At 46.5% G+C, this 27,377-nt stretch overlaps 1 protein-coding gene across 1 annotated transcript; it reads left to right on the top strand.

Moving 5' to 3' along the window:
- LOC119923106 (zinc finger protein 2 homolog) lies at positions 1-27,377 on the top strand. The gene is made up of 5 exons (XM_038742651.1): positions 1-113; positions 11,478-11,754; positions 24,280-24,406; positions 26,105-26,259; positions 26,349-27,377. Exons 1-5 carry the CDS (start codon positions 1-3, stop codon positions 27,351-27,353), a joined length of 1,677 nt encoding a protein of 558 aa, XP_038598579.1. The 3' UTR covers positions 27,354-27,377.

The raw sequence follows: 27,377 nt of genomic DNA, 5'->3' as shown, positions 1-27,377 counted from the left end.
ATGCATGGGGACCGGAAGCCACGGGCCTCAGAGGGGACGACGGGAGAGACAGAGAAGACTGAGGAGGGCGATGGGCAGATCCCGGACACCAAGGGTGGAGTGGTCAGAGGATGGTGAGAGGCGGCTGTGGGGCTAGTGGTGGTCCCACAAAGACAGGGCAGCCAGGGGGAAGGGGTCTAGAGGAGGAATATTACCCAGAAATCATTGCTACAGGAAGTGGGCCACAATCAGAGGCCATTAGAGCACCAGAGAGAACAGCTTTGGGTCACAATTGCCCATGGAGAAAGCAGGAACTAGAGGGAAAGACTATAGCCTCAATTGTTTTAATGCTACCAAAGTGCTTACTAGGTTTCAAGTACAGTACAAAGTGATGGGAAAAGAGAGGAAGCACGGCCTAGTGGGTAGAGCCCGGGTCTGGGCATCGAAAGGAGCTGATCTGCCACTTTTCTGCTGTGCGATCTTGGGCAAGTCGCTTCTCCTCTCTGTGCCTCGGTTGCCTCGTCTGTAAAAGCAATCAATCATATTTATTGAGCGCTTACTGTGTGCAGAGCACTGTATTAAGCGCTTGATGGGGATTAAGACTGGGAGCCCCGTAGGGGAAAGGAACTGTGTCTCCTGATTAACTTGTCCCTAACTCAGAGTTTAATACAGTGCCTGGCACATAGTAAATGTTAAACAGACACCTTTAAAAAAGATAATTAATGATAGATTTCGAGTCACTGAACAGAGAGGTGGTGGAGCTGGGATTAATAATAATAATGATATTCATTCATTCTTTGATTCAGTCGTATTTATTGAGCACTTACTGTGTGCAGAGCACTGCACTAAGCACTTGGAAAGTACAAATCAGCACTAAAGAGAGACAATCCCTGCCCACACTGGGCTTACAGTCTAGAAGTTATGTTGCTAACTTGTACTTCCCAAGCGCTTAGTACAGTGCTCTGCACACAGTAAGCGCTCAATAAATACGATTGAATGAATGAGTGAATGAATAGAAGGGGGAGACAGACATCCAAACAAGTAAACAGGCACTAGACTGTGAGCCCACTTCTAGACTGTGAGACCACTGTTGGGTAGGGACCGTCTCTGTAGGTTGCCAACTTGTACTTCCCAAACGCTTAGTACAGTGCTCTGCACACAGTAAGCGCTCAATAAATACGATTGATTGATTGATTGATATCAATACATAGAATTGGAGATATGTACATATACACACAAATGGTGTTGGGCTGGGAGCGGATAGAGGAAAGGGAGTGAGTTGGGGTGACGGGGAGTGCGGGGGAGCTGAAGAAAAGGGGAGCTTAGTTTGGGATGATAACGATAATAATTGTATTTGTTATTTGCTGCTTCCCAGAAGCAGCGGGCTCAGCGAAAAGAGCCCGGGCTTTGGAGTCGGAGGTCATTCATTCATTCATTCAATCGCATTTATTGAGCGCTTACTGTGTGCAGAGCACTGGACTAAGCGCTTGGGGAGTACAAGTTGGCAACATATAGAGACGGGCCCGCTCACGAGTTCAAATCCCGGCTCTGCCAATTGTCAGCTATGTGACTTTGGGCAAGTCATTCACTTCTCTGGGCCTCAGTGACCTCATCTGTCAAATGGGGATGAAGACCGTGAGCCCGACGTGGGACAACCTGATCACCTTGTAACCTTCCCAGTGCTTTGCACATAGTAAGAGCTTAATAAAGGCCATCATTATTATTATTATTAAGCACTTACTGTGTGCCAGGCACTTTACTAAGTGCTAGGGTGGTTACAAGCAAATCCTTTCTAAATCACCTTGCCCCTGTTTTCCTATTAAAACATTGCCAACGTGCTCTGCTCCTCTAATGCCCGATTACTCACTGGACCGCGACCTCTCCATGTCCCCTCGCCCAGGTCCTGCCTCCGGCCTGGAATGCCATCCCTCTTCGTGTCCGACAATGATCCTCCCCACCTTCCAAGCCACTCCGAAGACACCTCCCCTCCAAGAGGCCTTCGCTGATTAAACCTTCTTCTTCCACTCCCTTCTGCGTCATTCTTGAAGTTGGATTTGCAGCCTTCATTCATTCCACCCTCTCTCCCACATCACTTATTCCCATAGCTGTCATTCATTTATTGGTACAGTGCTCTGCACCCAGTAAGTGCTCAATAAATATGATTGAATGAATGAATGAATGAATGATGGCATTTATTAGGCGCTTACTATGTGCAAAGCGCTGTTCTAAGCGCTGGGGGGGATACAAGGTGATCAGGTTGTCCCATGTCCCCTCTAATAATAATAATAATAATGGCATTTATTAAGTGCTTACTATGTGCAAAGCGCTGTTCTAAGCGCTGGGGGGATACAAGGTGATCAGGTTGTACCATGTGGGGCTCACAATCTTAATGTCCATTTTACAGATGAGGGAACTGAGGCACAGAGAAGTCAAGTGACTTGCCCAAAGTCACACAGCTGAAAATTGGCAGAGTCGGGATTTGAACCTATGACCTCTGGCTCCAAAGCCCGGCCTCTTTCCACTGAGCCACGCTGCTTCTCAGTCTTATTCACTCATTCATTCAGTCATATTTATTGAGCGCTTACTGTGTGTAAAGCACTGTACTAAGCGCTTGGGAAGTACAAGTAGGCAACTTATGCCCCACGAGTGACCCAGGAAGTAACATCTGAAATCGGAAAAGTTTGAGCGGGGATCGATTATGCCTCAGGAACAATTCTATCAATGATATTCAAATCCCGGCTCTGCCACTTGTCAGCTGTGTGACTTTGGGCAAGTCACTCAACTTCTCTGGGCCTCAGTTCCCTCATCTGGAAAATGGGGATTAAGTCTGTGAGCCCCACGTGGGACAACTTGATTACCTTGTATATACCCCAGCGCTTAGAACAGTGCTTTGCACATAGTAAGCGCTTAATAAATGCCATTATTATTATTATTATTATTATTATTATTATATTTCCACCCACATTACCCAGGATTGTGTATTCAATTATCAGTCAATCAATCAATCAATGGAATATAGTGAGCACTTACTGTGTGCAGAGCACTGTAGTAATCGCTTAGGAGAGTCCAATACAACAGAGTAAGTAGACTTGTTTCCTGCCCACAATGAGCTTACAGTTTAGAGGGTGCTTAGTACAGTGCTCTGCACACAGTAAGCGCTCAATAAATACGATTGAATGAATGAATTGAATGAATAGAGGGGAGAATGTCATTTATGTAAATATAAATATAAATCAATCAAAGGTTTTTATTGAGCACTTACTGTGTGCAGAACACTGCATTTCCCACCGTCTAGACTGTAAACCTGTTACGGGCAATCAATCAATCAATGGTATTTATCGAGCACTTACTGAGAATAATAATAAGAATAGTGGTATTTGTTAAGCGCTTACTACGTGCAAAGCACTGTTCTAAGCGCTGGGGAGGTTACAAGGTGATCAGGTTGTCCCACGGGGGGCTCCCGGTTTTAATCGCCGTTTTCCAGATGAGGTAACTGAGGCACGGAGAAGTGAAGTGAACTGACTCCCAAGCCCCGGTTCTTTCCACTAAGCCATACTGTTATAAGTGCTTACTCTAATAACGGCTTACTATGTGTCAGACACTGTACTAAGGGCTTGGGAGAGTACAACACAACATAATTAGTGGATATGCTCCCTGCCCTTCCTCCCTAGATTGCAATCTCATTTTGGGTAGGGAACATTTGTGCTTATTCTCTAGTGCTCTCTCGAGTGCTTAGGACAGTGCTCTGCACATAATAATAATGATGACGGCATTTATTAAGAGCTTACTATGTGTGAAGTGTTGTCCACCATAGCCACGCGTACTCCAGCAGAAGTGGCATTGACTATATTTTCCCTAAAGGCTTAGCATAACCGACTCCATTATATGCAGGGCTTAACAACAGGGTATGTGAGGAATAGGCCGAAGATCCTGTAAATCGAGGAGGGCTGACACTGATTCATTCAATCGTATTTATTGAGCGCTTACTGTGTGCAGAGCACTGTACTAAGCGCTTGGGAAGTCCAAGTTGGCAACATCTAGATACGGTCCCTACCCAACAACGGGCTCACAGTCTAGAAGGGCTTCCCCCCCTGCTCCAACCCCCCGGCTCTCAACACTCTCTGCTACTCTCCCATCCTTCCCAGCGGTATCCTCAGAGGAACTCTCCTCCCTCCTCTCAAGTGCTACTCCGGCCACCTGTGCTTCTGACCCCATTCCCTCTCATCTTATGAAATCTCTCGCTCCATCCCTTCTCCCCTCCTTAACTTCCATCTTCAACCGCTCACTCTCCACTGGTTCCTTCCCCTCTGCCTTCAAACATGCCCATGTCTCTCCCATCCTAAAAAACCCCTCTCTTGACCCCACCTCACCTTCTAGTTATCGTCTCATATCCCTCCTACCATTCCTTTCCAAACTCCTTGAACGAGTTGTCTACACGCGCTGCCTAGAATTCCTCAACAACAACTCTCTCCTCGACCCCCTCCAGTCTGGCTTCCGTCCCCTTCATTCCACGGAAACTGCGCTCTCAAAGGTCACCAATGACCTCCTGCTTGCCAAATCCAACGGCTCATACTCTGTCCTAATCCTCCTCGACCTCTCAGCTGCCTTTGACACTGTGGATCACCCCCTTATCCTCAACACGTTATCTGACCTTGGCTTCACAGACTCCGTCCTCTCCTGGTTCTCCTCTTATCTCTCTGGTCGTTCTTTCTCAGTCTCTTTTGCAGGCTCTTCCTCCCCCTCCCATCCTCTTACTGTGGGGGTTCCCCAAGGTTCAGTGCTTGGTCCCCTTCTGTTCTCAATCTACACTCACTCCCTTGGTGACCTCATTCGCTCCCACGGCTTCAACTATCATCTCTACGCTGATGACACCCAGATCTACATCTCTGCCCCTGCTCTCTCCCCCTCCCTCCAGGCTCGCATCTCCTCCTGCCTTCAGGACATCTCCATCTGGATGTCCTCCCGCCACCTAAAGCTCAACATGTCGAAGACTGAGCTCCTTGTCTTCCCTCCCAAACCTTGTCCTCTCCCTGACTTTCCCATCTCTGTTGACGGCACTACCATCCTTCCCGTCTCACAAGCCCGCAACCTTGGTGTCATCCTCGACTCCGCTCTCTCATTCACCCCTCACATCCAAGCCGTCACCAAAACCTGCCGGTCTCAGCTCCGCAACATTGCCAAGATCCGCCCTTTCCTATCCATCCAAACCGCTACCCTGCTCATTCAAGCTCTCATCTTATCCCGTCTGGACTACTGCATCAGCCTTCTCTCTGATCTCCCATCCTCGTATCTCTCTCCACTTCAATCCATACTTCATGCTGCTGCCCGGATTATCTTTGTCCAGAAACGCTCTGGACATATTACTCCCCTCCTCAAAAACCTCCAATGGCTACCGATCAATCTGCGCATCAGGCAGAAACTCCTCACCCTGGGCTTCAAGGCTCTCCATCACCCTCGCCCCCTCCTACCTCACCTCCCTTCTCTCCTTCTACTGCCCAGCCCGCACCCTCCGCTCCTCCACCACTAATCTCCTCACTGTACCTCGCTCTCGCCTGTCCCGCCATCGACCCCCGGCCCACGTCATCCCCCGGGCCTGGAATGCCCTCCCTCTGCCCATCCGTCAAGCTAGCTCTCTTCCTCCCTTCAAGGCCCTGCTGAGAGCTCACCTCCTCCAGGAGGCCTTCCCAGACTGAGCCCCTTCTTTCCTCTCCCCCTCGTCCCCCTCTCCATCCCCCCGTCTTACCTCCTTCCCTTCCCCACAGCACCTGTATATATGTATATACGGTTGTACATATTTATTACTCTATTTATTTATTCATTTATTTATTTTACTTGTACATTTCTATCCTACTTATTTTATTTTGTTGGTATGTTTGGTTCTGTTCTCTGTCTCCCCCTTTTAGACTGTGAGCCCACTGTTGGGTAGGGACTGTCTCTATATGATGCCAATTTGTACTTCCCAAGCGCTTACTACAGTGCTCTGCACATAGTAAGTGCTCAATAAATGCGATTGATTGATTGATTGATAGAAGGGGGTGACAGGCAACAAAACAAAACATATTAACCAAATAAAATCGGCTAGGCCCTGTCTGAGATGACCCCATCCTGGGTGGGCCGTGTCTCCTGCTAACATCTCCTCACAACAAGTTGCCAAATTTTCCCGGCGCGTGGGAATCCTTTGTGTAGCTCGGATGGGGAACCAAAGGAAAGGGAAGAATTGGCAGGAATCGGGGCTGTTATTCCTCGTACCTCTCGTGAGGTGAGCGGGTGGGCGAGCAGTCAACTTTCCCACCTCTACTGCTCTGTCTGAACTCAGGTCTCTGAATCATTTTTCCTATCTGTGTCAACTTGTACTTCCCAAGCACTAAGTACAGTGCTCTGCACAAAGTAAGCGCTCAATAAATACGATTGAATGAATGAATAAATGAATTTACACCGGTTAACTTATTTTACCCCCTACAAAGCACTGGGTTATCGCCACTTATCAGCTGTGTGACTTTGGGCAAGTCACCTCACTTCTCTGAGCCTCAGTTACCTCATCTGGAAAATGGGGATGGACTGTGAGCCCCACGTGGGACAGCCTGATCATCTTGTATCCCCCCCTCTGCTTAGAACAGTGCTTTGCACATAGTAAGCGCTTAACAAAATGCATTATTATTATTATTATTATTATTATTATTATTATTATTATTCTCTGGGCATCAATTCCCTCATCTGGAAAATTGGAATTAAGACTGTGAGCCCCACGTAGGACAACCTTATTACCCTGTATCTATCCCAGTGCTTAGAACAGTGCTCGGCACATAGTAAGCGCTTAACAAATACCATCATTATTATTATTATTATTATCAAACACCTTTGATTGACAGAGAACAAACAGAGAAGCAGCATGGCTCAGTGGAAAAGAGCCCAGGCTTTGGAGTCAGAGGTCATGGATTCAAATCCCGGCTCCTCCAATTGTTAGCTGTGTGACTTTGGGCAAGTCACTTCACCTCTCTGGGCCTCAGTTCCCTCATCTGTAAAATGGGGATGAAGACTATGAGCCCCCCGTGGGACAACCTGATCACCTTGTAACCTCCCCAGGACTTAGAACAGTGTTTTTCACATAGTAAGCGCTTAACAAATACCTTTATTATTATTATTGCTTGCACATAGTAAGTGCTTAATAAATGCCATCATCATTATTATTATTATTGACCTGTCACTTTTCTCTTGTGACCCCACGTAGGGAGGTAGCCAATCAATTTTATCAATCACTGGCATTTAACCCTGCCCCTTCCCATCAATCAGTCAATCAATCAATCGTATTTATTGAGGCTTACTGTGTGCAGAGCACTGAACTAAGCACTTCGGAAGTCCAAGTTGGCAACATATAGAGACGGTCCCTACCCAACAGTGGGCTCACAGTCTAGAGTGGGGGGACAGACAACAAAACAAAACTGTTAGCCCCCCGTGGGACAACCTGATCATCTTGTAACCTCCCCAGCGCTTAGAACAGTGCTTTGCACATAGTAAGCGCTTAACAAATACATTTTTTATTATTATTATTTTCACATAGTAAGCGCTTAACAAATGCCATCATTATTATTATTATTATTGACCTGTCATTCTTCCCTTGTGACCCCACCTGGGGAGGTAGCCAATCAATTTATCAATCACTGGCATTTAACCCTGCCCCTTCCCATCAATCAATCAATCGTATTTATTGAGCACTTACTGTGTGCAGAGCAGTGTACTAAGCGCTTGGGAAGTCCAGGTTGGCAACATATAGAGACGGTCCCTACCCAACAGTGGGCTCACAGTCTAGAATGGGGAGACAGAGAACAAAACAAAACATATTAACAAGATAAAATAGAATAGATATGTACAAGTAAAATAAATAAATCTCTTCTGACCTTCCTCATCCTCTCAACTTCAAGTTTTCTCCCTCTTTCAACCCTCTCACCCCACTCCCTGGCTTTCAAAATTATTCCTTGTTTCCCTGCTTCCTTTCCCCTCCCATCCCTCAAGGACTACACCCCTCCAGGACCCCTGGGGCTAAATCAATCAATCAATCGTATTTATTGAGAGCTTACTGTACTTACATTGTACTAAGCGCTTGGGAAGTACAAGTTGGCAACATACAGAGACGGTCCCTACCCAACAGTGGGCTCACAGTCTAGAAGACTAAATCCATAAAGCATCCTCTCATTGTAAAACTGAAACAGGGTGTAACTGTAGAAATACTCCTGGTCAGGGCTGTCCACAGGGGTGGGTCCAATCATCCACGTCCTTAATCGTATTTATTGAGTACTTATTGTGTGCAGAGGTTTGTGTTAAGTGCTTGGCAATCCCTATCCACTAAATCAATCAATCTCAGGTATTCACTGAGCAAATTCACTGTATTTAGAAAGGTGCTTGGCACCTAATAAGCACTTAACAAATGCCATTATTATTATGCAGAAAGCCTTAGTAAGCAGAGCACAGTAGAGCTGGTGTTCATTCGATCGTATTTGTTGAGCGCTTACTGCGTGCAGAGCAGTGTACTAAGCGCTTGGAAAGTACAATTCAGCAACAGATAGAGACAATCTCTGCCCACAGCGGGCTCACAGTCTAGAAGGGGGGAGACAGACTTCAGAACAAGTAAACAGGCATCAATAGAAATAAATAGAATTAGTGATGATAAAAATAATAATAATAATAATAGCGTTTATCAGTAGCTGCTTCTATTGATTAAATAAATAGAATTATAAATGAGTACATAGATAATAATAATGATTATGGCATTTAGTAAGCACTTACTATGTGCAAGGCAGTGTTCTAAGCGCCAGGGAGGTTACAAGGTGAACAGGTTGTCCCACGTGGGGCTCATAGTCTTCATCCCCATTTTCCAGATGAGGGAACCGAGGCCCAGAGAAGTGAAGTGACTTGCCCAAAGTCACCCAGCTGACAATTGGCGGAGCCGGGATTTGAACCCATGATCTCTGACTCCAGAGCCCGGACTCTTGCCACTGAGCCACGCTGCTTCTATTGATATAAACAAATAGAATTATAAATGTGTACATGGATAATAATAAAAATAAGGGGATTTATTAAGTGCTTACTATGTGCAAAGCATTGTTCTAAGCGCCTGGGAGGTTCCATGGTGATCAGGTTGTCCCACGAGGGGCTCATAGTCGTCATCCCCATTTTCCAGATGAGGGAACCGAGGCCCAGAGAAGTGAAGTGACTTGCCCAAAGTCACCCAGCTGACAATTGGCGGAGCCGGGATTTGAACCCATGATCTCTGACTCCAGAGCCCGGACTCTTGCCACTGAGCCACGCTGCTTCTATTGATATAAACAAATAGAATTATAAATGTGTACAGAAATAATGATAGTAATGATGATGGCATTTATTAAGCGCTTACTCTGTGCAAAGCACTGTTCTAAGCGCTGGGGAGGTTACAAGGTGATCAGGTTGTCCCACGGGGGGCTCACAGTCTTAATCCCCATTTTACAGATGAGGGAACTAAGGCCCAGAGAAGTTTAGTGACTTGCCCAAAGTCACACAGCTGACAATGTGCGGAGCCAGAATTTGAACCCATGACCTCTGACTCCAAAGCCTGGGCTCTTTCCACTGAGCCACACTGCTTCTCAGCGCATACTATGTGCAAAATACTGTACTAAGCCCTTGGGAGAAGCAGCGTGGCTCAGTGGAAAGAGCCCGGGCTTTGGAGTCAGAGGTCATGGGTTCAAATCCCGACTCGGCCAACTTTCAGTTGTGTGACTTGGGGCACGTCACTTCACTTCTCTGGGCCTTAGTTGCCCCATCTGTAAAGTAGACTGTGAGCCCGCTGTTGGGTAGGGACCATCTCTATATGTTGCCAACTTGTACTTCTCAAGCGCTTAGTACAGTGCTCTGCACGCAGTAAGCACTCAATAAATACGACGGAATGAATGACTAAAATAGGGATTAAAATTGTGTGAGTCCCCCGTGGGACAACCTGATCACCTTTTAACCTCCCGAGCGCTTGAAACAGTGCTGGGCACATAGTAAGTGCTTAACAAATACCAACATTATTATTATTATTACCGTATAACAATATAACAGACACATTCCCTGCCCACACAAGCTTCTGGTCTACAAGCAGAGAAGCAGCGTGGCTGAGTGGAAAGAGCCCAGGCTTGGGAGTCGGAGTTCGTGGGTTCTAATCCCGGCTCCGCCGTTTATCAGCTGTGTGACTTTGGGTAAGTCACTTCACTTCTCTGGGCCTCAGTGACCTCATCGGTAAAATGGGGAATAAGACTGTGAGACCCACGGGGTACAACCTGATCACCTTGTATCTACCTCAGCTCTCAGAACAGTGCTTGGAGCATAGTAAGCACTTAATAAATGCCATTATTATTGAGAAGCAGCGTGGCTCAGTGGAAAGAGCCTGGGCTTTGGAGTCCGAGGTCATGGATTCAAATCCTAGCTCTTCCAATTGTCAGCTGGGTGACCTTGGGCAAGTCACTTCACTTCTCTGGGCCTCATTCATTCATTCAATCGTATTTATTGAGGGCTTATTGTGTGCAGAGCACTGGACTAAGCGCTTGGGAAGTACAAGATGGCAACATATTAAACGGTCCCTACCCAACAGCGGGCTCACATTCTAGAATGGGGAGACAGACAACGAAACAAAACATATTAACAAAATAAAATAAATAGAATAAATATGTACAAGCACAAAAATATAGAGTAATAACTTTCTACAAACATATATACGTATATACAGGAAAATGGGGATTAAGGAGGTGAGCTCTTGTGGGTCACGGACTGTGTCTGACCTGATTAGCTCACATCTTCCCTAGAATTTAGAAAAGCGCCTGGCACCTAGTCTCTTAACTTCTCTGCACCTCAGTTACCTCATCTGTAAAATGGGGATAATACTAATAACAATAATGGCATTTATTAAGCGCTCACTATGTGCAAAGCACTGGTCTAAGCCCCCCGTGGGACAGCCTGATCACCTTGTAACCTCCTCAGCGCTTAGAACAGTGCTCGGCACGTTGTAAGCGCTTAACAGATGCCATTATTATCATTGGTAGCGGTTAGTAGGTGCTTAACAATACCATAACAAAAAGAATGGCCACTGTGGTCAGGGAAGGGTGAGGAAGCTGGAACGTTGGTGAAGGGTGAGGAGGGAGAGAAGAGATGCGGGGGAGATCAGCACAGGGGGAGGGGGCTAAGAAACGTCTCAGGGGGCCCCTGGCAGGGCAGATGGAGGGGGGCTTTATTCTGGAGAAATGGACACCCCCGAAAACCCTCCCCAGGGCGTCCGTCACGTCCCGGTTCCTCAGGCTGTAGATGAGGGGGTTTAGAAGGGGGGGAACCACGGTGTAGGACATGGACACCAGCAGGTCCAGGGCCGAGGGGGAGTCAGACACGGGCTTGAGGTAGGTGAAGGTTCCGTTGGCTACGAATAAAATCACGACGACGAGATGGGGCAAGCAGGTAGAGAAAGCTTTGGCCCGGCCCTCGGCGGCCGGCATCCTCAGCACGGCCCGGAAGATCCGTGTGTACGAGACCGCGATGGAGATGAAAGCTGTAAGAAAAGATGCCGCCAAAGGCGACACTGGTATCGATGACGACGGGCGACCCAGAACAAGAGATCTTCCAGAGGGAGTGGACATCACAGAAGAACTGCTGGACCTCGAGGAGTCCGTAGAAGCCCAAAGAGAACGTCCCTGCTGTGTGTATCGCCCCAAAGAGCCCCGCGACGAGCCAGGAGGCGGCCGCCATCATCCCACAGGCCCTTCGGTCCATGATGAGCCCGTAGGCGCAGGGGGAGGCAGATGGCCGCATAGCTGTCGTAGGACATCGCCGTTAGGAGTAACAGCTCGGACCCAGAAAACAGGACCACCAAAAAGACTTGAGCCACACAGCCCCAAAAATAGATGGACCGTTGGTCCGTCAGGGAGTTGTAGATGGATTTGGGGACGGTGACGGAGATGAGGCCGATGTCGAGGATGGACAGTTTCCCGAGGAAGAAGTACATGGGGGTGTGGAGGCTCCGGTCGAGGACGGTGACGGCGACGATGAGGAGATTCCCCATCAGGGCCGTCAGGTAGACCAGGAGGAACAACGCGGCCTGGACCAGCTGCAGCTCCCGGACCTCCGAGAATCCCAGGAACAGGAATTCCCTCAGCGCCGTGCGATTGTCCTGGAAGGAAAACGGGACGGATCGGCACCGTTAAACGGTCTCGTCAGCGGCTTGCAAAATACATACGCGATCGCTGCCAAATCAGTTGATTAGTGGCCCAAACAATCAACTTACTTACGGAGCGCTTACTACGTGCAGAGCCCTGTACTAAGCGCTTGTGAGAGTACACTGTAACAATAAAATAGGCACATTCCCTGCCCACGGTGAGCTTGCAGTCTAGTATCGTCTACTCATGGCCAGAGGGAGTCTAAGACCTGGATGATTTGGGTATCTTAGCAAGATCAAGGCTGTACAAATCCATGTTTTCTCTACTGGGACATGGTTTTCCCCAAACTGTACCCAGAGTCTTCCTTGAGTGACTGTGGAAAGAGCCAGAGAACTTATTTATGGAGCGCTTACTGCGTGCAGAGCCCTGTACTAAGCGCTTGTGAGAGTACACTGTAACAATAAAATAGGCACATTCCCTGCCTACGGTAAGCTTGCAGTCTAGTATCGTCTAGTCATTTCCAGAGGGAGTCTAAGACTCGGATGATTTGTGTATCTTAACAAGATCTAGGCTGTACAAATCCATTTGTTCCTCTACTGGGACATGGTTTTCCCCAAACTGTGCCCAGAGTCTTCCTTGAGTGACTGTGGAAAGAGCCAGAGACGTAGGTCAGTCAATCAATAATATTTGAGCATGAAACAGTCAGTGGAAGGAGTTAGAGGACCTGGATTCTAATCCTGCTCTGCCACCTGTCTTCTGGGTGACCATGGGCAAGTCCCTTCACTTCCTTTATGCCTCAGTTGCCTCATCTGTAATAATAATAATAATGATGGTTTGTATTAAGCGCTTACTATGTGCCGAGCTCTGTTCTAAGCGCCGGGATAGATACAAGTTAATCAGGGTGTCTCACGTGGGGCTTACAGACTTCATCCCCATTTTCCAGAAGAGGAAACTGAGGCCCAGAGAAGCGAAATGACTTGCCCAAAGTCGCACAGCTGATAAGTGGCGGAGCAGGGATGAGAACCAAAGACCTCGGACTCCCAAGCCCGGGCTCTTTCCGCTAAGCCATGCTGCTTCCTAGACTTTTCTAGATTTTAATCTGTAAAATGGGGATTAAGACTGTGAGCCCCCATGAGGGTCAGGGATTGGGTCTAACCTGATTAACTTGTATCTACCCCAGCGTTTAAAACTGTTCTTGACTCATAGTAAGCGCTTAACAAATACAATAATAATAACAATTAGCAATAATGATAATAATAATGGCATTTGTTAAGCACTTACTATGTGTCAAGCACTGTTCTAAACGCTGGGGTAATGTCCAGTGAGACTTGGACAAATTGTTGCTGGGTTTCCCAAGAGGAAATGGGTTATGAAGCAACGTGGCTCAGTGGAAAGAGCACAGGCTTTGGAGTCAGAGGTCATGGGTTCAAATCCCCGGTCTGCCAATCGTCAGCTGTGTGACTTTAGGCAAGTCACTTCACTTCTCTGGGTCTCAGTTACCTCATCTGTAAAATGAGGATTAAGACTGTGAGCACCGCGTTGGACAACCTGATCACTTTGTAACCTCCCCAGTGCTTAGAACAGTGCTTTGCACATAGTAAGTGCTTAATAAATGCCATTATTATTATTACTATCATTACCGCTACTACTATTAATACTACTACTAGTAATACCCCCACAGCATTCATGTACATATCTGTAATTTATTTATTTGTATTTATTTATACTAATGTCTGCCTCCCCCAATACACTGTATACTCATCTGGGCAGGGAATGTGTCTGTTTATTGTTGTATTGTACTCTCCCAATCACTTAGTACAGAAACAGCGTGGCTCAGTGGGAAGAGCCCGGGCTTGGGAGCCAGAGGTCATGGGTTCTAATCTCGGCTCCACCACATGTCTGCTGTGTGATCTTGGGCACGCCACTTAATTACTCTGAGCCTCAGTTCCCTCATTTGCAAAGTGAGGATGAAGACTGTGAGCCCCTCGTGGGACAACTTGTTCACCTTGTATCCCCCCAGCACTTAGAAAAGTGCTTTGCACATAGTAAGCGCTTAATAAATGCCATTATTATTGTTATTATTATGCACATAGTAAGCACTTAAATATCATTATTATTATTATTATTATTATTATTATTATTATTATTATTATTATTACGTATTTTTTGCAACCAGAGGAATCTGGCAGCAACAGAAGTGACTCCTATCCTTGAGAGTTCGTAAGACAGTGAATGAGACAGACAGAACCTGAATTTGCACGTTAGGAATAGGAATCAACGCATACATAAAACTCATGTAAAAATTAGTAATGAATAGTAATAATAATGATGGTATTTGTTAAGTGCTTACTATGTGCAAAGCACTGTTCTAAGAACTGGGGAGGTTAAAAGGCAATCAGATTGTCCCACGGGGGGATTACAGTTTTAATCCCCATTTTACAGATGAGGTAACTGAACCCAGAGAAGTTAAGTGGCTTGCCCAAAGTCACACAGCTGACAGTTGGCGGTGCCAGGATTTGAACCCGTGACCTCTGACTCCCAAGCCCGGGCTCTTTCCACTGAGCCACGCTGCTTCTCATGAAGAAGAAATGCACTATAAACGAGTGCCAAGTGACACCTGTCTACTTGTTTTGTTTTGTTGTCTGTCTCCCCCTTTTAGACTGTGAGCCCGTTGCTGGGTAGGGACCGCCTCTCTATGTTGCCGACTTGTACTTCCCAAGCGCTTAGTACAGTGCTGTGCACACAGTAAGCGCTCATTAAATTCCCCTCCCCACACCAGCTTTATATATGTATATATGTTTGTACGTATTTATTACTCTATTTATTTCATTTGTACATATTTATTCTATTTATTTTATTTTGTTAATATGTTTTGTTTTGTTGTCTGTCTCCCCCTTCTACACTGTGAGCCCGCTGTTGGGTAGGGACCATCTCTATACGTTGCTAACTTGTACTTCCCAAGCGCTTAGTACAGTGCTCTGCACACAGTAAGCGCTCAATAAATACGATTGAATGAATGAATGAATAAATAAGATTGAAGGAATGAATGAATGATGGGATGATAGAGGCATGGATGAATTATTCTTTGTTTCCAACTTGTACTTCCCAAGAGCTTAGTACAGTGCTCTGTACACAGTAAGCAATCCATAAATATGATTGATTGATTGATTGATTGATTGATTGATTGAGATCTCTGTCTGGTCTATCGCTTCTCTGTCCTCTCGCCCACTTCCCGCCGCTGGCGTGGAACACCCTCCTTCTTCAAGTCTGACAGGCGACCACCCACCCCACCTTCAAAGCCTTATTGAAGGATTATTCCCCGACTAAGCCCTCCTTTCCTCTTCTCCCTCCCTCTCGACGTCACCCCTGAACTTCTAAACTGTGAGCCCACTGTTGGGTAGGGACCATCTCTATATCTTGCCAACTTGGACTTCCCAAGCGCTTAGTACAGTGCTCTGAACACAGTAAGCGCTCAATAAATACGATTGAATGAATGAACTTGGATTTGCATCGTTTATTCACCCCTCTCTCAACCCCACGACCCTTTTGTCCATATCCGTAATTCATTTACTCATACCAATGTCCATCTCCCCCTCTAGACTGTAAGCTCATGTGAGCAGGGAATGCGTCTACCTCCTCTGCTCTACTGTACTCTCCCAAGCTCATAGCACAGTGCTCTGCCCCCAATAAGCGTTCAATAAATTCATTCATTCATTCATTCAATCGTATTTATTGAGCGCTTACTGTGTGCAGAGCACTGGACTAAGCGCTTGGGAAGTCCAAGTTGGCAACATATAGAAAAGGTCCCTACCCAACGGCGGGCTCACAGTCTAGAAGGGGGAGACAGAGAACAAAACAAAACATATTAACAAAATAAAATAAATAGAATAAATATGTACAAATAAAATAAATAGAGTAATAAATACGTACAAATATATATACATATATTAATAAATAACAACATTATTATCTTCTAGACTGTGAGCCCATTGTTGGGTAGGGACCATCTCTGTTGCCAATTTGTACTTCCCAAGCGCTTAGTACAGTGCTCTGTACACAGCAAGCGCTCAGTAAATACGATTGAATGAATGAATGAATATATACATATGCAGATGCTGTTTGGAGGGGAAGGAGGTAAATCAATCAATAAATACCATTGACTGAATGATTCATTGAGATGGGGGCAAGAAATGTATTATCACCCTCTAGACTGTAAGCTCATTGTGGGCAGGGAATGTGTCTGCTTATTGTTATATTGTACTCTCCCCAGCGCTTAGTACAGTGCTTTGCTCGCGGTATGTCCCCAATAAATACGATTCAATGAATAAATGAATATGCTCCCTCTAAGTAGACTGTTGCCACTGTCAGAGAAAGAGTAGCGACAAGGACAGGTGGTGGACGGGATTGGATCACGGTACGTTTTCTAGTGCGACGTCCGTTTAATCCTTCATCTTTGGACTGAAAGGCTCTCGCTGGCACCTCAGGACGAGCGGGCAGAAAGGGTCTTTTTGCCTCCTCACTCGAGGCCCAAGAAGAAGAGCAGAACAGAAAGAACTTACCTCACGGCACGGCCCACGGGGAAGCACGGGAGAATCGTCGAACCGGCTTTCCTGAATGCTCCCGTTATTCCCCCGTGACCTCATTGGGCACCGGGATCCGTAATTCACAACAGATCTCTTCCTCTCCCGTTGGCTCAGCGACCTTATCTGTAGAAATGGGGGTCGGGGACATGGAAACTGAAAGAGATTCAGTTGAGGGGTAATGGAAATCCACGGGAATGAAGACCGACTTCCTTCCAGTCTTAGTCCCACTGTACAAAACAATGGAATCGGTCCTTCTGTGGCCCAGATTCGAGGAGGATGGAGATGCGGGTTTGGGGCTGTCGATCTGAGCTTGATGCCCAGAAGCCCAGAGGTTCAATTAAAGAGCAGACCAAGGAACAACCTGATTACCTTGTGTCTACCCCAGCACTTAGAACAATGCTCGGCACATAGTAAGCGCTTAACAAATCCCGCAATTATTATTATCTATTCTGATGCTATTGATGCCTGTCTACTTGTTTTGTTGTCTGTCTCCTCCTTCTAGACTGTGAGCCCGCTGCTGGGTAGGGATTGTCTCTATCTGTGGCTGAATTGTACTTTCCAAGTGCGTAATCCAGTGCTCTGCACACAGTAAGAGCTCAATCAATACGATTGATTGAAAGATGATGATGATAATGGCATTTATTAAGCACTTACTATGTGGAAAGCACTGTTCTAAGCGCTGGGGAGGTTACAAGGTGATCAGGTTGTCCCACGGGGGGCTCCCAGTCTTCATCCCCATTTTACTGGTGAGGAAACCGAGGCCCAGGGAAGTGACTAGCCCGAAGTCACACAGCTGATGGTAATAATAATGGTGGTATTAAGTTAAGCGCTTACTATGTGTGAAGCACTGTTCTCAGCGCTGGGGGGTTACAAGGTTATCAGGTTGTCCCATTGGCGGTGGTGGGATTAGAACCCATGACCTTCTGATTCCCAAGGCCGGCCTCTTTCCACTGGGCAACGCTGCTTCTTGAATGAATGAATGAAGGAACGAATGAATGAATGAACGAACAAATGAAGGAAGGAATGAATGCATGAACGAATGAATGAACGAATGAATCAATCAATCAATCATATTTATTGAGCGCTTACTGTGTGCAAAGCACTGTACTAAGCGCTTGGGAAGTACAAGTTGGCAACATATAGAGACAGTCCCTACCCAACAGTGGGCTAACAGTCTAGAAGGGGGAGAAAGAGAACAAAACCAAACATATTAACAAAATAAAATAAACAGAATAGATATGTACAAGTAAAATAAATAAATAGAGAAGGAAGGAATGGATGCATGAACGAATGAACGAACGAATGAAGGAATGAATGAATGAACGAACGAATGAATGAATGAATGAATGCATGAACGAATGAAGGAATGAATGCATGAACGAATAAATGAACGAACGAATGAATGCATGAACGAATGAACGAACGAATGAAGGAATGAATGAATGAACGAACGAACGAACGAACGAATGAATGAATGCACGAACGAATGAATGAATGAATGAATGAATGAGCGAATGAACGAACGAATGAATGAACGAATGAACAAACAAATGAATGAATGAATACCTGAACGACCGAACGAATGAATGCATGCATTTACGAGCCAATGAATGAATGAATGCACGAATGATTGAATGAATGCATGAACGAATGAATGAATTAACGAACGAACGAATGAATGAATGAACGAGCGAACGAATGAATGCATGCAGGCATTTACGAGCAAATGAATTAATGAGTGCATGCACTAACGAACGAACGAACGAACGAATGAATGGATGCATGCATGCATTTACGAGTGAATGAATGAATGAACGAATGAACGAACGAATGAATGAATGCATGAACGAACGAACGAGCAAATGAATGCATGAACGAACGAATGAATGAATGGTGAAAAGGGGCTGGGCAAAGAGAGGGGCGGGGTCGGAGGGTGTCCCGACCACCGAGACGACGAAGCCTCCGGCGTCTTAGAACTGCACTGGAAGTGCGTCTCGGGGCGGTGTTGGCGGGCGTTTCCGGAGTCTGGGTTGGGGGACTAGGGAGAGGCCCGGAGCCTGGAGTCCGGAGCCCGGAGCCCCAAACCCGGAGCGAGGAGCGGAACGGAGCGCGCAGCCTGTCCTTCAGCAGGCCCTTGGCTTGGACTTCCCCAGCCGCTCAGTACACAGTGCCTTGCCCACGGTAAGCGCTCAATACACACCGCCAGCGAACGCGGCCTGCTCATTCGGCGCTTACTATGTGCCCAGCACTGTAGTGAGCGCCGGGGGAGATCTGCTCTCTTCCATGGGGCTCACAGCCGAATAACTGTAATGATAAGAATAATTATTATTACCTTATTGGTTAAGCGTTTACTACGTGCCAAGCACTGTACTAAGCGCCGGAGGGGATGGCAGGTCATGAGTTCTTACATGGAGCTCACAGTCTAATAACAATAATAATAATAATTATTATGTTATTGGTTAAGTGTTTACTACGTGCCAAGCCCTGTACTAAGCTCCGGAGGGGAATGGCAGGTCATGAGTTCTCACATTGATCTTATAATCTACTAACAATAATAATGATTATTATTATGTTATTGGTTAGGGGTTTACTACGTGCCAAGCACTGTACTAAGCGCTGGAGGGGATGGCAGGTCATGAGTTCTCACATGGAGATTGCAGTCTAATAACATTAATAATAATTATTATTATGATGTTGGTTAAGAGGTTACTAAGTGCCAAGCACTCTACTAAGTACTGGAGGGGATGGAAGGTCATGAGTTCTCACATGGAATTCATAGTCCAATAATAATAATGATAAGAATAATTATTACCTTATTTGTTAAGCGTTTGCTACGTGCCAAGCACTGTACTAAGCGCTGGAGGGGATGGCAGGTCATGAGTTCTCCCATGGAATTCACAGTCCAATAATAATAATGATAAGAATAATTATTACCTTATGTGTTAAGCGTTTACTATGTGCCAAGCACTGTTCTAAGCACTGGAGGGGATGGAAGGTCATGAGTTTTCACATGGAATTCACATTCTAATAATAATAATAATGATAAGAATAATTATTACCTTATTTGTTAAGCGTTTACTATATGCCAAGCACTGTATTAAGCTCTGGAGGGGATGGAAGGTCATGAGTTCTCACATGTCTAATAATAATAATAAGAAGAAGAATTATTACCTTAATTGTTAAGCGTTTACTATGTGCCAAGCACTGTACTAAGCGCTGGAGGGGATGGAAGGTCATGAGTTCTCACATGGAATTCACAGTCCAATAATAATAATTATAACAATAATTATTACCTTATTTGTTAAGTATTTACTATGTGCCAAGCACTGTACTAAGCACTGGAGGGGATGGCAGGTCATGAGTTCTCACATGGAGATCGCAGTCTAATAATAATAATTATTATTATTATGTTATTGGTTAAGAGTTTACTACGTGCCAAGCACTGTACTAAGCGCCGGAGGGGATGGCAGCTCATGAGTTTTCACATGGAGATCACAGTCTAATAAGAACAATTATTATTATTATTATTACGATATTGGTTAAGAGTTTACTACGTGCTGAGTACTGTACTAAGCGCTGGAGGGGATGGCAGGTCGTGTGTTTTCACATGGAATTCACAGTCTAATAATAATAATGATAAGAAGAATTATTACCTTATTTGTTAAGCGTTTACTATGTGCCAAGCACTGTACTAAGCGTTGGAGGTGATGGCAGGTCATGAGTTCTCACATGGAGATCACAGTCTAATAATAACAATGATAATTATTATTATCACAGTCTAGCAATGACAATTATTATTATTATGTTATTGGTTCAGCATTTACTATGCGCCAAGCACTGTACTAAGCGCTGGAGCGGATGGAAGGTCATGAGTTCTCACATTGAATTCACAGTCTAATAATAATAATGATAAGAATAATTATTACCTTATTTGTTAAGCTTAACAATGCATGAATGACTATTCTGTTGTTCTATTGTCCTCTCCCAAGAGCTTAATACAGTGTTCAACACCCAGTAAGTGCTCAGCACCCAGTAAGTGCTCACTATGTACAAAACACCGTTCTAAGCGCTGGGGAGGAGACAAGATGATTAGGTTGTCCCACGTGGGGTTCACAGTCTTCATCCCCATTTGACAGATGAGGGAACTGAGGCCCAGAGAATAATAATAATAATGATGGTATTTGTTAAGCGCTTACTATGTGCAAAGCACTGTTCTAAGCACTAGGGGATACAGGTTGTCACACGTGGGGCTCAGTCTTAATCCCCCTTTGACAGATGAGGGAACTGAGGCCCAAAGAAGTCAAGTGACTTGCCCGAAGTCACACAGCTGACACCGTGGCTCAGTGGAAAGAGCCCGGGCTTCGGAGTCAGCGGTCTTGGGTTCAAATCCCGGCTCCGCCAATTGTCAGCTGTGTAACCTTGGGCAAGTCACTTAACTTCTCTGGGCCTCAGTTCCCTCATCTGTAAAATGGGGGTTGACTGTGAGCCCCCAGTGGGACAACCTGGTCACCTTGTATCCCCCCAGCGCTTAGAACAGTGCTTTGCACATAGTAAGCGCTTAATAAATGCCATTATTATCATTATTAATTGGCAGAGCCGGGATTAGAACCCATGACCTAATAATAATAATAATGATGGCATTTGTTAAGCACTTCCTATGTGCAAAGCACTGTTCTAAGCGCTGGAGGTGATACAGCGTGATCAGGTTGTCCCAAGTGGGGCTCACAGTCAATCCCCATTTTACAGATGAGGTAACTGAGGCACAGAGAAGTGAAGTGACTTGCACAAGGTCACACAGCAGACATATGGTGGAGCCGGGATTCGAACCCATGACCTCCGACTCCGAAACCCGGGCTCTGTCCACTGAGCCACGCCGCTTCTCCATTCAGTCGTATTCATTGAGCGCTTGCTATGTGCGGAGCACTGTACTAAGCGCTCGGGAGAGGACAGTGGGACAATAAGCAGACACCCTCCTTGCCCGCAGCGAGCTCCCCCTCGCAGCTTCCCAAGGGTGACCTGAGTTCCGGAGCCGGGCCCAGACTGGACTGGACGTACGCTCCCGGCTGGATACTCCCCCCATGTCTGTGCGGGGTAGACACTGTGCTAAACGCTGGGATAGACGCAAAACAATCAGGGTGGCAGTCTCAACTTCTCGTCCTCTAGACCGTGAGCTTGTTGTGGGCAGGGAACGTGTCTACAACTCTGTTGTAATGTGTTCTCCCAAGAGCTTAGTACAGTGCTCTACATTCATTCATTCATTCATTCATTCCGACGCATTTATTGAGCGCATACTGTGTGCAGAGCACTGGGCTAAGCGCTTGGGAGGGGACAGTACAACAATACAAAGCTACATTTACTACAAGAAGCGCTCAATAAATACCACCGATAGCTTGATTAATGTCTGCCTGCCTCTCCCCACAGCACTTGTATATATGTTTGTACATATTTATTACTCTATGTATTTATTTTATTTCTACATATTTATTCTATTTATTTTATATTGTTAATATGTTTTGTTTTGTTGTCTGTCTCCCCCTTCTAGACTGTGAGCCCACTGTTGGGTAGGGACCGTCTCTACGTGTTGCCGACTTGTACTTCCCAAGCGCTCAGTACAGTGCTCTGCACACAGTAAGTGCTCAATAAATACGATTGAATGACTGAATGAATGAATGTGCCCACCATCTCTGTTGCGCTGTATTCTCCCAAACCCTTAGTCCAGTGCTCTGTGCAAAGTAAGCGCTCAATAAATACCATTCACCCATTGACAGATGCCTGTCTCCCCCTCTAATATCACTTCTCAGCTGGGTGACTTTGGGCAAGCCGCTTCACTTCCCTGTGCCTCAGTTCCCTCCTCTGTCAAATGGGGATGAAGACTGGGAGCCCCCGGGGGGACAACCTGATGACCTAGTATCTCCCCCAGCGCTTAGAACAGTGCTTGGCACATAGTAAGCGCTTAACAAATACCATTCCTATTATTATCATTATTATTCTTATTATTATTATTAAGAATAGTAATAGTAGTATTTGTTAAGCGCTCACTATGTGCCAGGCCTCTAGATTGTAAGCTGGTTGTGGGCAGGGAGCATGTCAACCAACTATTGCATCGTGCTCTCCCAAGTACCCAGGACAGTGCTCCGCACATAATAATAATAATGATGATGGCATTTATTAAGCTCTTACTATGTGCAAAGCACTGTTCTAAGCGCTGGGGAGGTTACAGGGTGATCAGGTTGTCCCCCGGGGGTCTAACAGTCTTAATGCCCATTTTACAGATGACGCCCAGAGAATAATAATAATAATGATGGCATTTATTAAGCGCTTACTATGTGCAAAGCACTGTTCTAAGCGCTGGGGAGGTTACAAGGTGATCAGATTGTCCCACATGGGGCTCAGTCTCCATCCCCATTTGACAGATGAGGGAACTGAGGCCCAGAGAATAATAATGATAATGACGGCATTTATTAAGCACTGGGGAGGTTACAAGGTGATCAGTATGTCCCACTGGGGGCTCACAGTCTTAATCCCCATTTTACAGATGATGCCTAGAGAATAATAATAATAATGGTGGCGTTTATTAAGCACTTACTATGTGCAAAGCACTGTTCTAAGCGTTGGGGAGGTTACGAGGTGATCAGGTTGTCCCACATGGGGCTCACAGTCTTCATCCCCATTTGACAGATGAGGGAACTGAGGCCCAGAGAATAATAATAATAATAGTATTTACTAAGTGCAAAGCACTGTTCTAAGCACTGAGAAGTGAAGTGACCTGCCCAAAGTCACCCAGCTGACAATTGGCAGAGCCGGGATTTGAACCCATGACCTCTGCCTCCAAAGCCCGGGCTCTTTTCCACTGAGCCATGCTGCTTCTCATAGTGAGTGCTCGATAAATGCAAGTGCTTAGTACAGTGTGCCCCACACAGTAAGCGCTCAATAAATACGATTGAATGAATGAATGAATGATAAATACCAATGCTGACGGGCTCCTTTGTTTTATTTATGTTATTTATTACTCTATTTATTTCTTTTATTTGTACATATTTATTCTATTTATTTTATTTTGTTAATATGTTTTGTTTAGTTCTCTGTCTCCCCCTTCTAGACTGTGAGCCCGCTGTTGGGTAGGGACCGTCTCTAGATGTTGCCAATTTAGACTTCCCAAGTGCTAAGTACAGTGCTCCGCACACAGTAAGCGCTCAATAAATACGATTGAATGAATGAATGAATGTTTTTCTCCTTTCATTCATTCATTCAATCATATTTATGAATGTTTTTTCTCCTTTCATTCATTCATTCATTCAATCGTATTTATTAAGCACTTACTGTGTGCAGACCACTGTACTAAGCGCTTGTGCAGTCCAAGTTGGCAACATATAGAGGCTGTCCCTGCCCAACAGTGGGCTCCTCCAACCCTGCTGATAATAATAATACTCGCAATATTGTTAAGCGCTTCACTCTATGCCAGGCGCTGTGCTAAGTGCTGGTTGTAGCCCCTCCATCTCCCCAACTCCCCGAGGGGGGCAAGGGGGAAAGGGGCAGAAACCGAGCGAGGAGATGCTGTGACCTTTCAGGGGTCGCTGACGTTCGAGGACGTGGCCGTGACCTTCAGCCCCGAGGAGTGGACGAAACTGGGGCCCGCCGAGCGCCACCTCTACTGGGACGTGACTCTGGAGAACTACCAGAACCTCCTCTCCCTCGGTGAGTACTTTGCCCTCAGCTGGCGAGCAGCCGGGGGGTTTTCTTTCGATGGATAACAGTAATAATAATAATAATAATAATGGCATTTATGAAGCGCTTCCTATGTGCAAAGCACTGTTCTAAGCACTGGGGAGGTTACAAGGTGATCAGGGTGTCCCACGGGGGGCTCACAGTCTTCATCCCCATTTGACAGATGAGGGAACTGAGACCCAAAGAAGTGAAGTGACTTGCCCAAAGTCACCCAGCTGACAAGTGGCAGAGCCGGGTTCGAACCCATGACCTCTGACTCCAAAGCCCGGGCTTTTCCCACTGAGCCACGCTGGAGAAGCAGCCTGGACTCTCATGCATAATAATAATAATAATAATAATAATAATAATAATAATAATAATAATAATAATGGCATTTATTAAGTGCTTCCTATGTGCAAAGCACTGTTCTAAGCGCTAGGGAGGTTACAAGGTGATCAGGTTGTCCCACGGGGGGCTCAGAGTCTTCATCCCCATTTGACAGATGAGGGAACTGAGGCCCAGAGAAGTGAAGTGACTTGCCCACAGTCACCCAGCTGACAAGTGGTGGAGCCGGGTTCAAACCCATGACCTCTGACTCCAAAGCCCAGGCTCTTCCCACTGAGCCACACTGGAGAAGTAGCCTGGCCTCTCATGCATCCCTTCGGGAGTCCTGTGCTCTGCACACAGTAAGCGCTCAATAAATACGATTGAATGAATGAATGAATTGGGTGCTTACTATTGGCAGAGCACTGTACTGAGCGCTTGGGAGCTCACCTCCTCCAAGAGGCCTTCCCAGACTGAACCACTTTTCTCCTCTCCACCCTCCATGCCCCCCTCCCTACCTCCTTCCCCTTGCCACAGCACCTGTATAGATGTTTGTACAGATTTATCACTCTACTTGTACATATTCTATTTATTTGGTTAATGATGTGCATCCGCTTTAATACTGTTTGCTCTAACGACTTGACACCTGTCCATGTGTTTGGTTTTGTTTTCCGTCTCCCCCTTCTAGACTGGGAGCCCGTTGTGGGGTAGATTTTGCTGACTTGTACTTCCCAAGCGCTTAGTATTTATTGAGCGCTTACTGTGTGCAGAGCACTGGACTAAGCTCAATAAATACGACTGAAGAAATATCATGCGTTCAATCGCTCAATTCACTCATTCAGTCGTATTTATTGAGCGCTTACTGTGTGCAGAGCACTGGACTAAGCTCAATAAATATGACTGAAGGAATATCAAGCGCTCAATCGCACAATTCGTTCATTCAATCATATTTTTTGAGCGCTTACTGTGTGCAGAGCACTGGACTAAGCTCAATAAATACGACTGAAGGAATATCAAGCGCTCAATCGCTCAATTCGTTCATTCAGTCGTGTTTGTTGAGTGATTACTGTGTGCAGAGCACTGGGCTAAGCTCAATAAATACGACTGAAGGAATATCAAGCACTCAATCGCTCAATTCATTCATTCAGTCATTTTTTTGAGGGCTTACTGTGTGCAGAGCACTGGACTAACCTCAATAAATATGACTGAAGAAATATCAAGCGCTCAATCGATCGATCGACTGGTCGACACCACCCCCACCCCACCGCAAATCTATCCGTTGGTAGACAAGTTACCACTTTCACTCCCGTAACCCGAATAAGCAACCCGAGAGATGGCTGACTTTTCCATTTCTGTCCATTCCAGATTGTAAAACCCCAACCGAAACCAGCGAGCCCATTGCCCGGAAGCCGGAGGGGGACAGGGAAGCCGTTTTCCAGAAACCGGAGGGGAACAGGGAAGCCGTTTTTTCCCACGGGATGGTCTCCGGGAAGCTCTCCCAGACCACCCCTGGGCCTTCCGTGGAGGGACGGAGCCGGGAAGATGGGAGAAGGAGAAAAGTTCCCGGGGGGGGTGTGCCGGTTTGGGGGTCCCCGGAGAGCCCCATAAGAATTCCTCCCTGGGGTCTCACAGCTGTAAGGAATGTGGAAAAGCGTTCAGTCGACACTCCATCCTTGTTACACACCAGAGAATCCACACCAGAGAAAAACCCTACAGGTGTCACCAGAGCGAGAAGGCCTTCAGCGACCACTCGGTGCTTATGACCCACCGGCGGATTCACACCGGGGAGAAACCCTACCGATGCAGCGAGTGCGGGAAGGTCTTCCTGACGAAACACCGGAGGATCCACAAACGCTGCGGCCACTGCAGCAGGCCCTTCCGGGATTCCTCGACCCTCATCAAGCACCAGCGGATCCACACAGGAGAGAAGCCGTATGGGTGCAGCGAGTGCGGGAAGGCCTTCAGGCAACGCTCCATCCTCATCAACCACCAGAGGATTCACACCGGGGCCAGGCCCTACGGGTGTGACCGATGTGGGAAAGCCTTCGGCGATCGCTCGATGCTCATCAACCATCAGAGGATTCACACCGGAGAGAAGCCCTACGGATGTAACGAGTGCAGAAAGGTCTTCAGTCAGAACTCGGCCCGGACGAGGCACCAGAGGATCCACGGGGGAGAGAGACTCTATCGCTGCGGCCGCTGTAGGAAGGCCTTCAGTGACCACTCCGTCCTGGCGACGCATCAGAAGATTCACACTGGGGAGAGGCCTTACAGGTGCGACGGCTGCGGGAAGGCTTTCGGGGACTCTTCGACCCTCATTAAACAACAGAGAATCCACACTGGGGAGAAACCCTACACATGCGACGACTGCGGAAAAGGCTTTAGTCAGGGCTCGGACCTGGTGAACCACTGGAGAATTCACACCGGAGAGAAACCTTACATATGTGCCGAATGCGGGAAGGCTTTTGGTCAAGGGTCAACCCTCATTAACCACCAGAAGGTTCACAACGGAGCGAAAGTCCACAGACGGAACGGGTGTGGAAAGGCTTTCGGCCAAACCTCGGCCGTGGTCGGTCCCCGGAGAACTCATGCGGAAGAAAAATCCCCCGTATAGTAGTTCTCAGTCCTTAAGGAAGGC

Source organism: Tachyglossus aculeatus, unplaced genomic scaffold, assembly GCF_015852505.1.
Source record: "Tachyglossus aculeatus isolate mTacAcu1 unplaced genomic scaffold, mTacAcu1.pri scaffold_144_arrow_ctg1, whole genome shotgun sequence".
NCBI lineage: Eukaryota > Metazoa > Chordata > Mammalia > Monotremata > Tachyglossidae > Tachyglossus > Tachyglossus aculeatus.
Note: the sequence above shows the minus strand (reverse complement) of the source record. Positions and strands in the feature narration are given on the sequence as shown.

What these genes read in the sequence shown, in the direction of transcription:
- LOC119923106 (XM_038742651.1), top strand. Translation starts at nt 1, where the DNA reads ATGCATGGGGACCGGAAGCCACGGGCCTCAGAGGGGACGACGGGAGAG. An exon ending in CCAGAACCTCCTCTCCCTCG is followed by an intron (nt 24,407 to 26,104) that starts GTGAGTACTTTG and finishes TGTCCATTCCAG; the next exon opens with ATTGTAAAACCCCAACCGAA. An exon ending in AGACCACCCCTGGGCCTTCC is followed by an intron (nt 26,260 to 26,348) that starts GTGGAGGGACGG and finishes GAGCCCCATAAG; the next exon opens with AATTCCTCCCTGGGGTCTCA.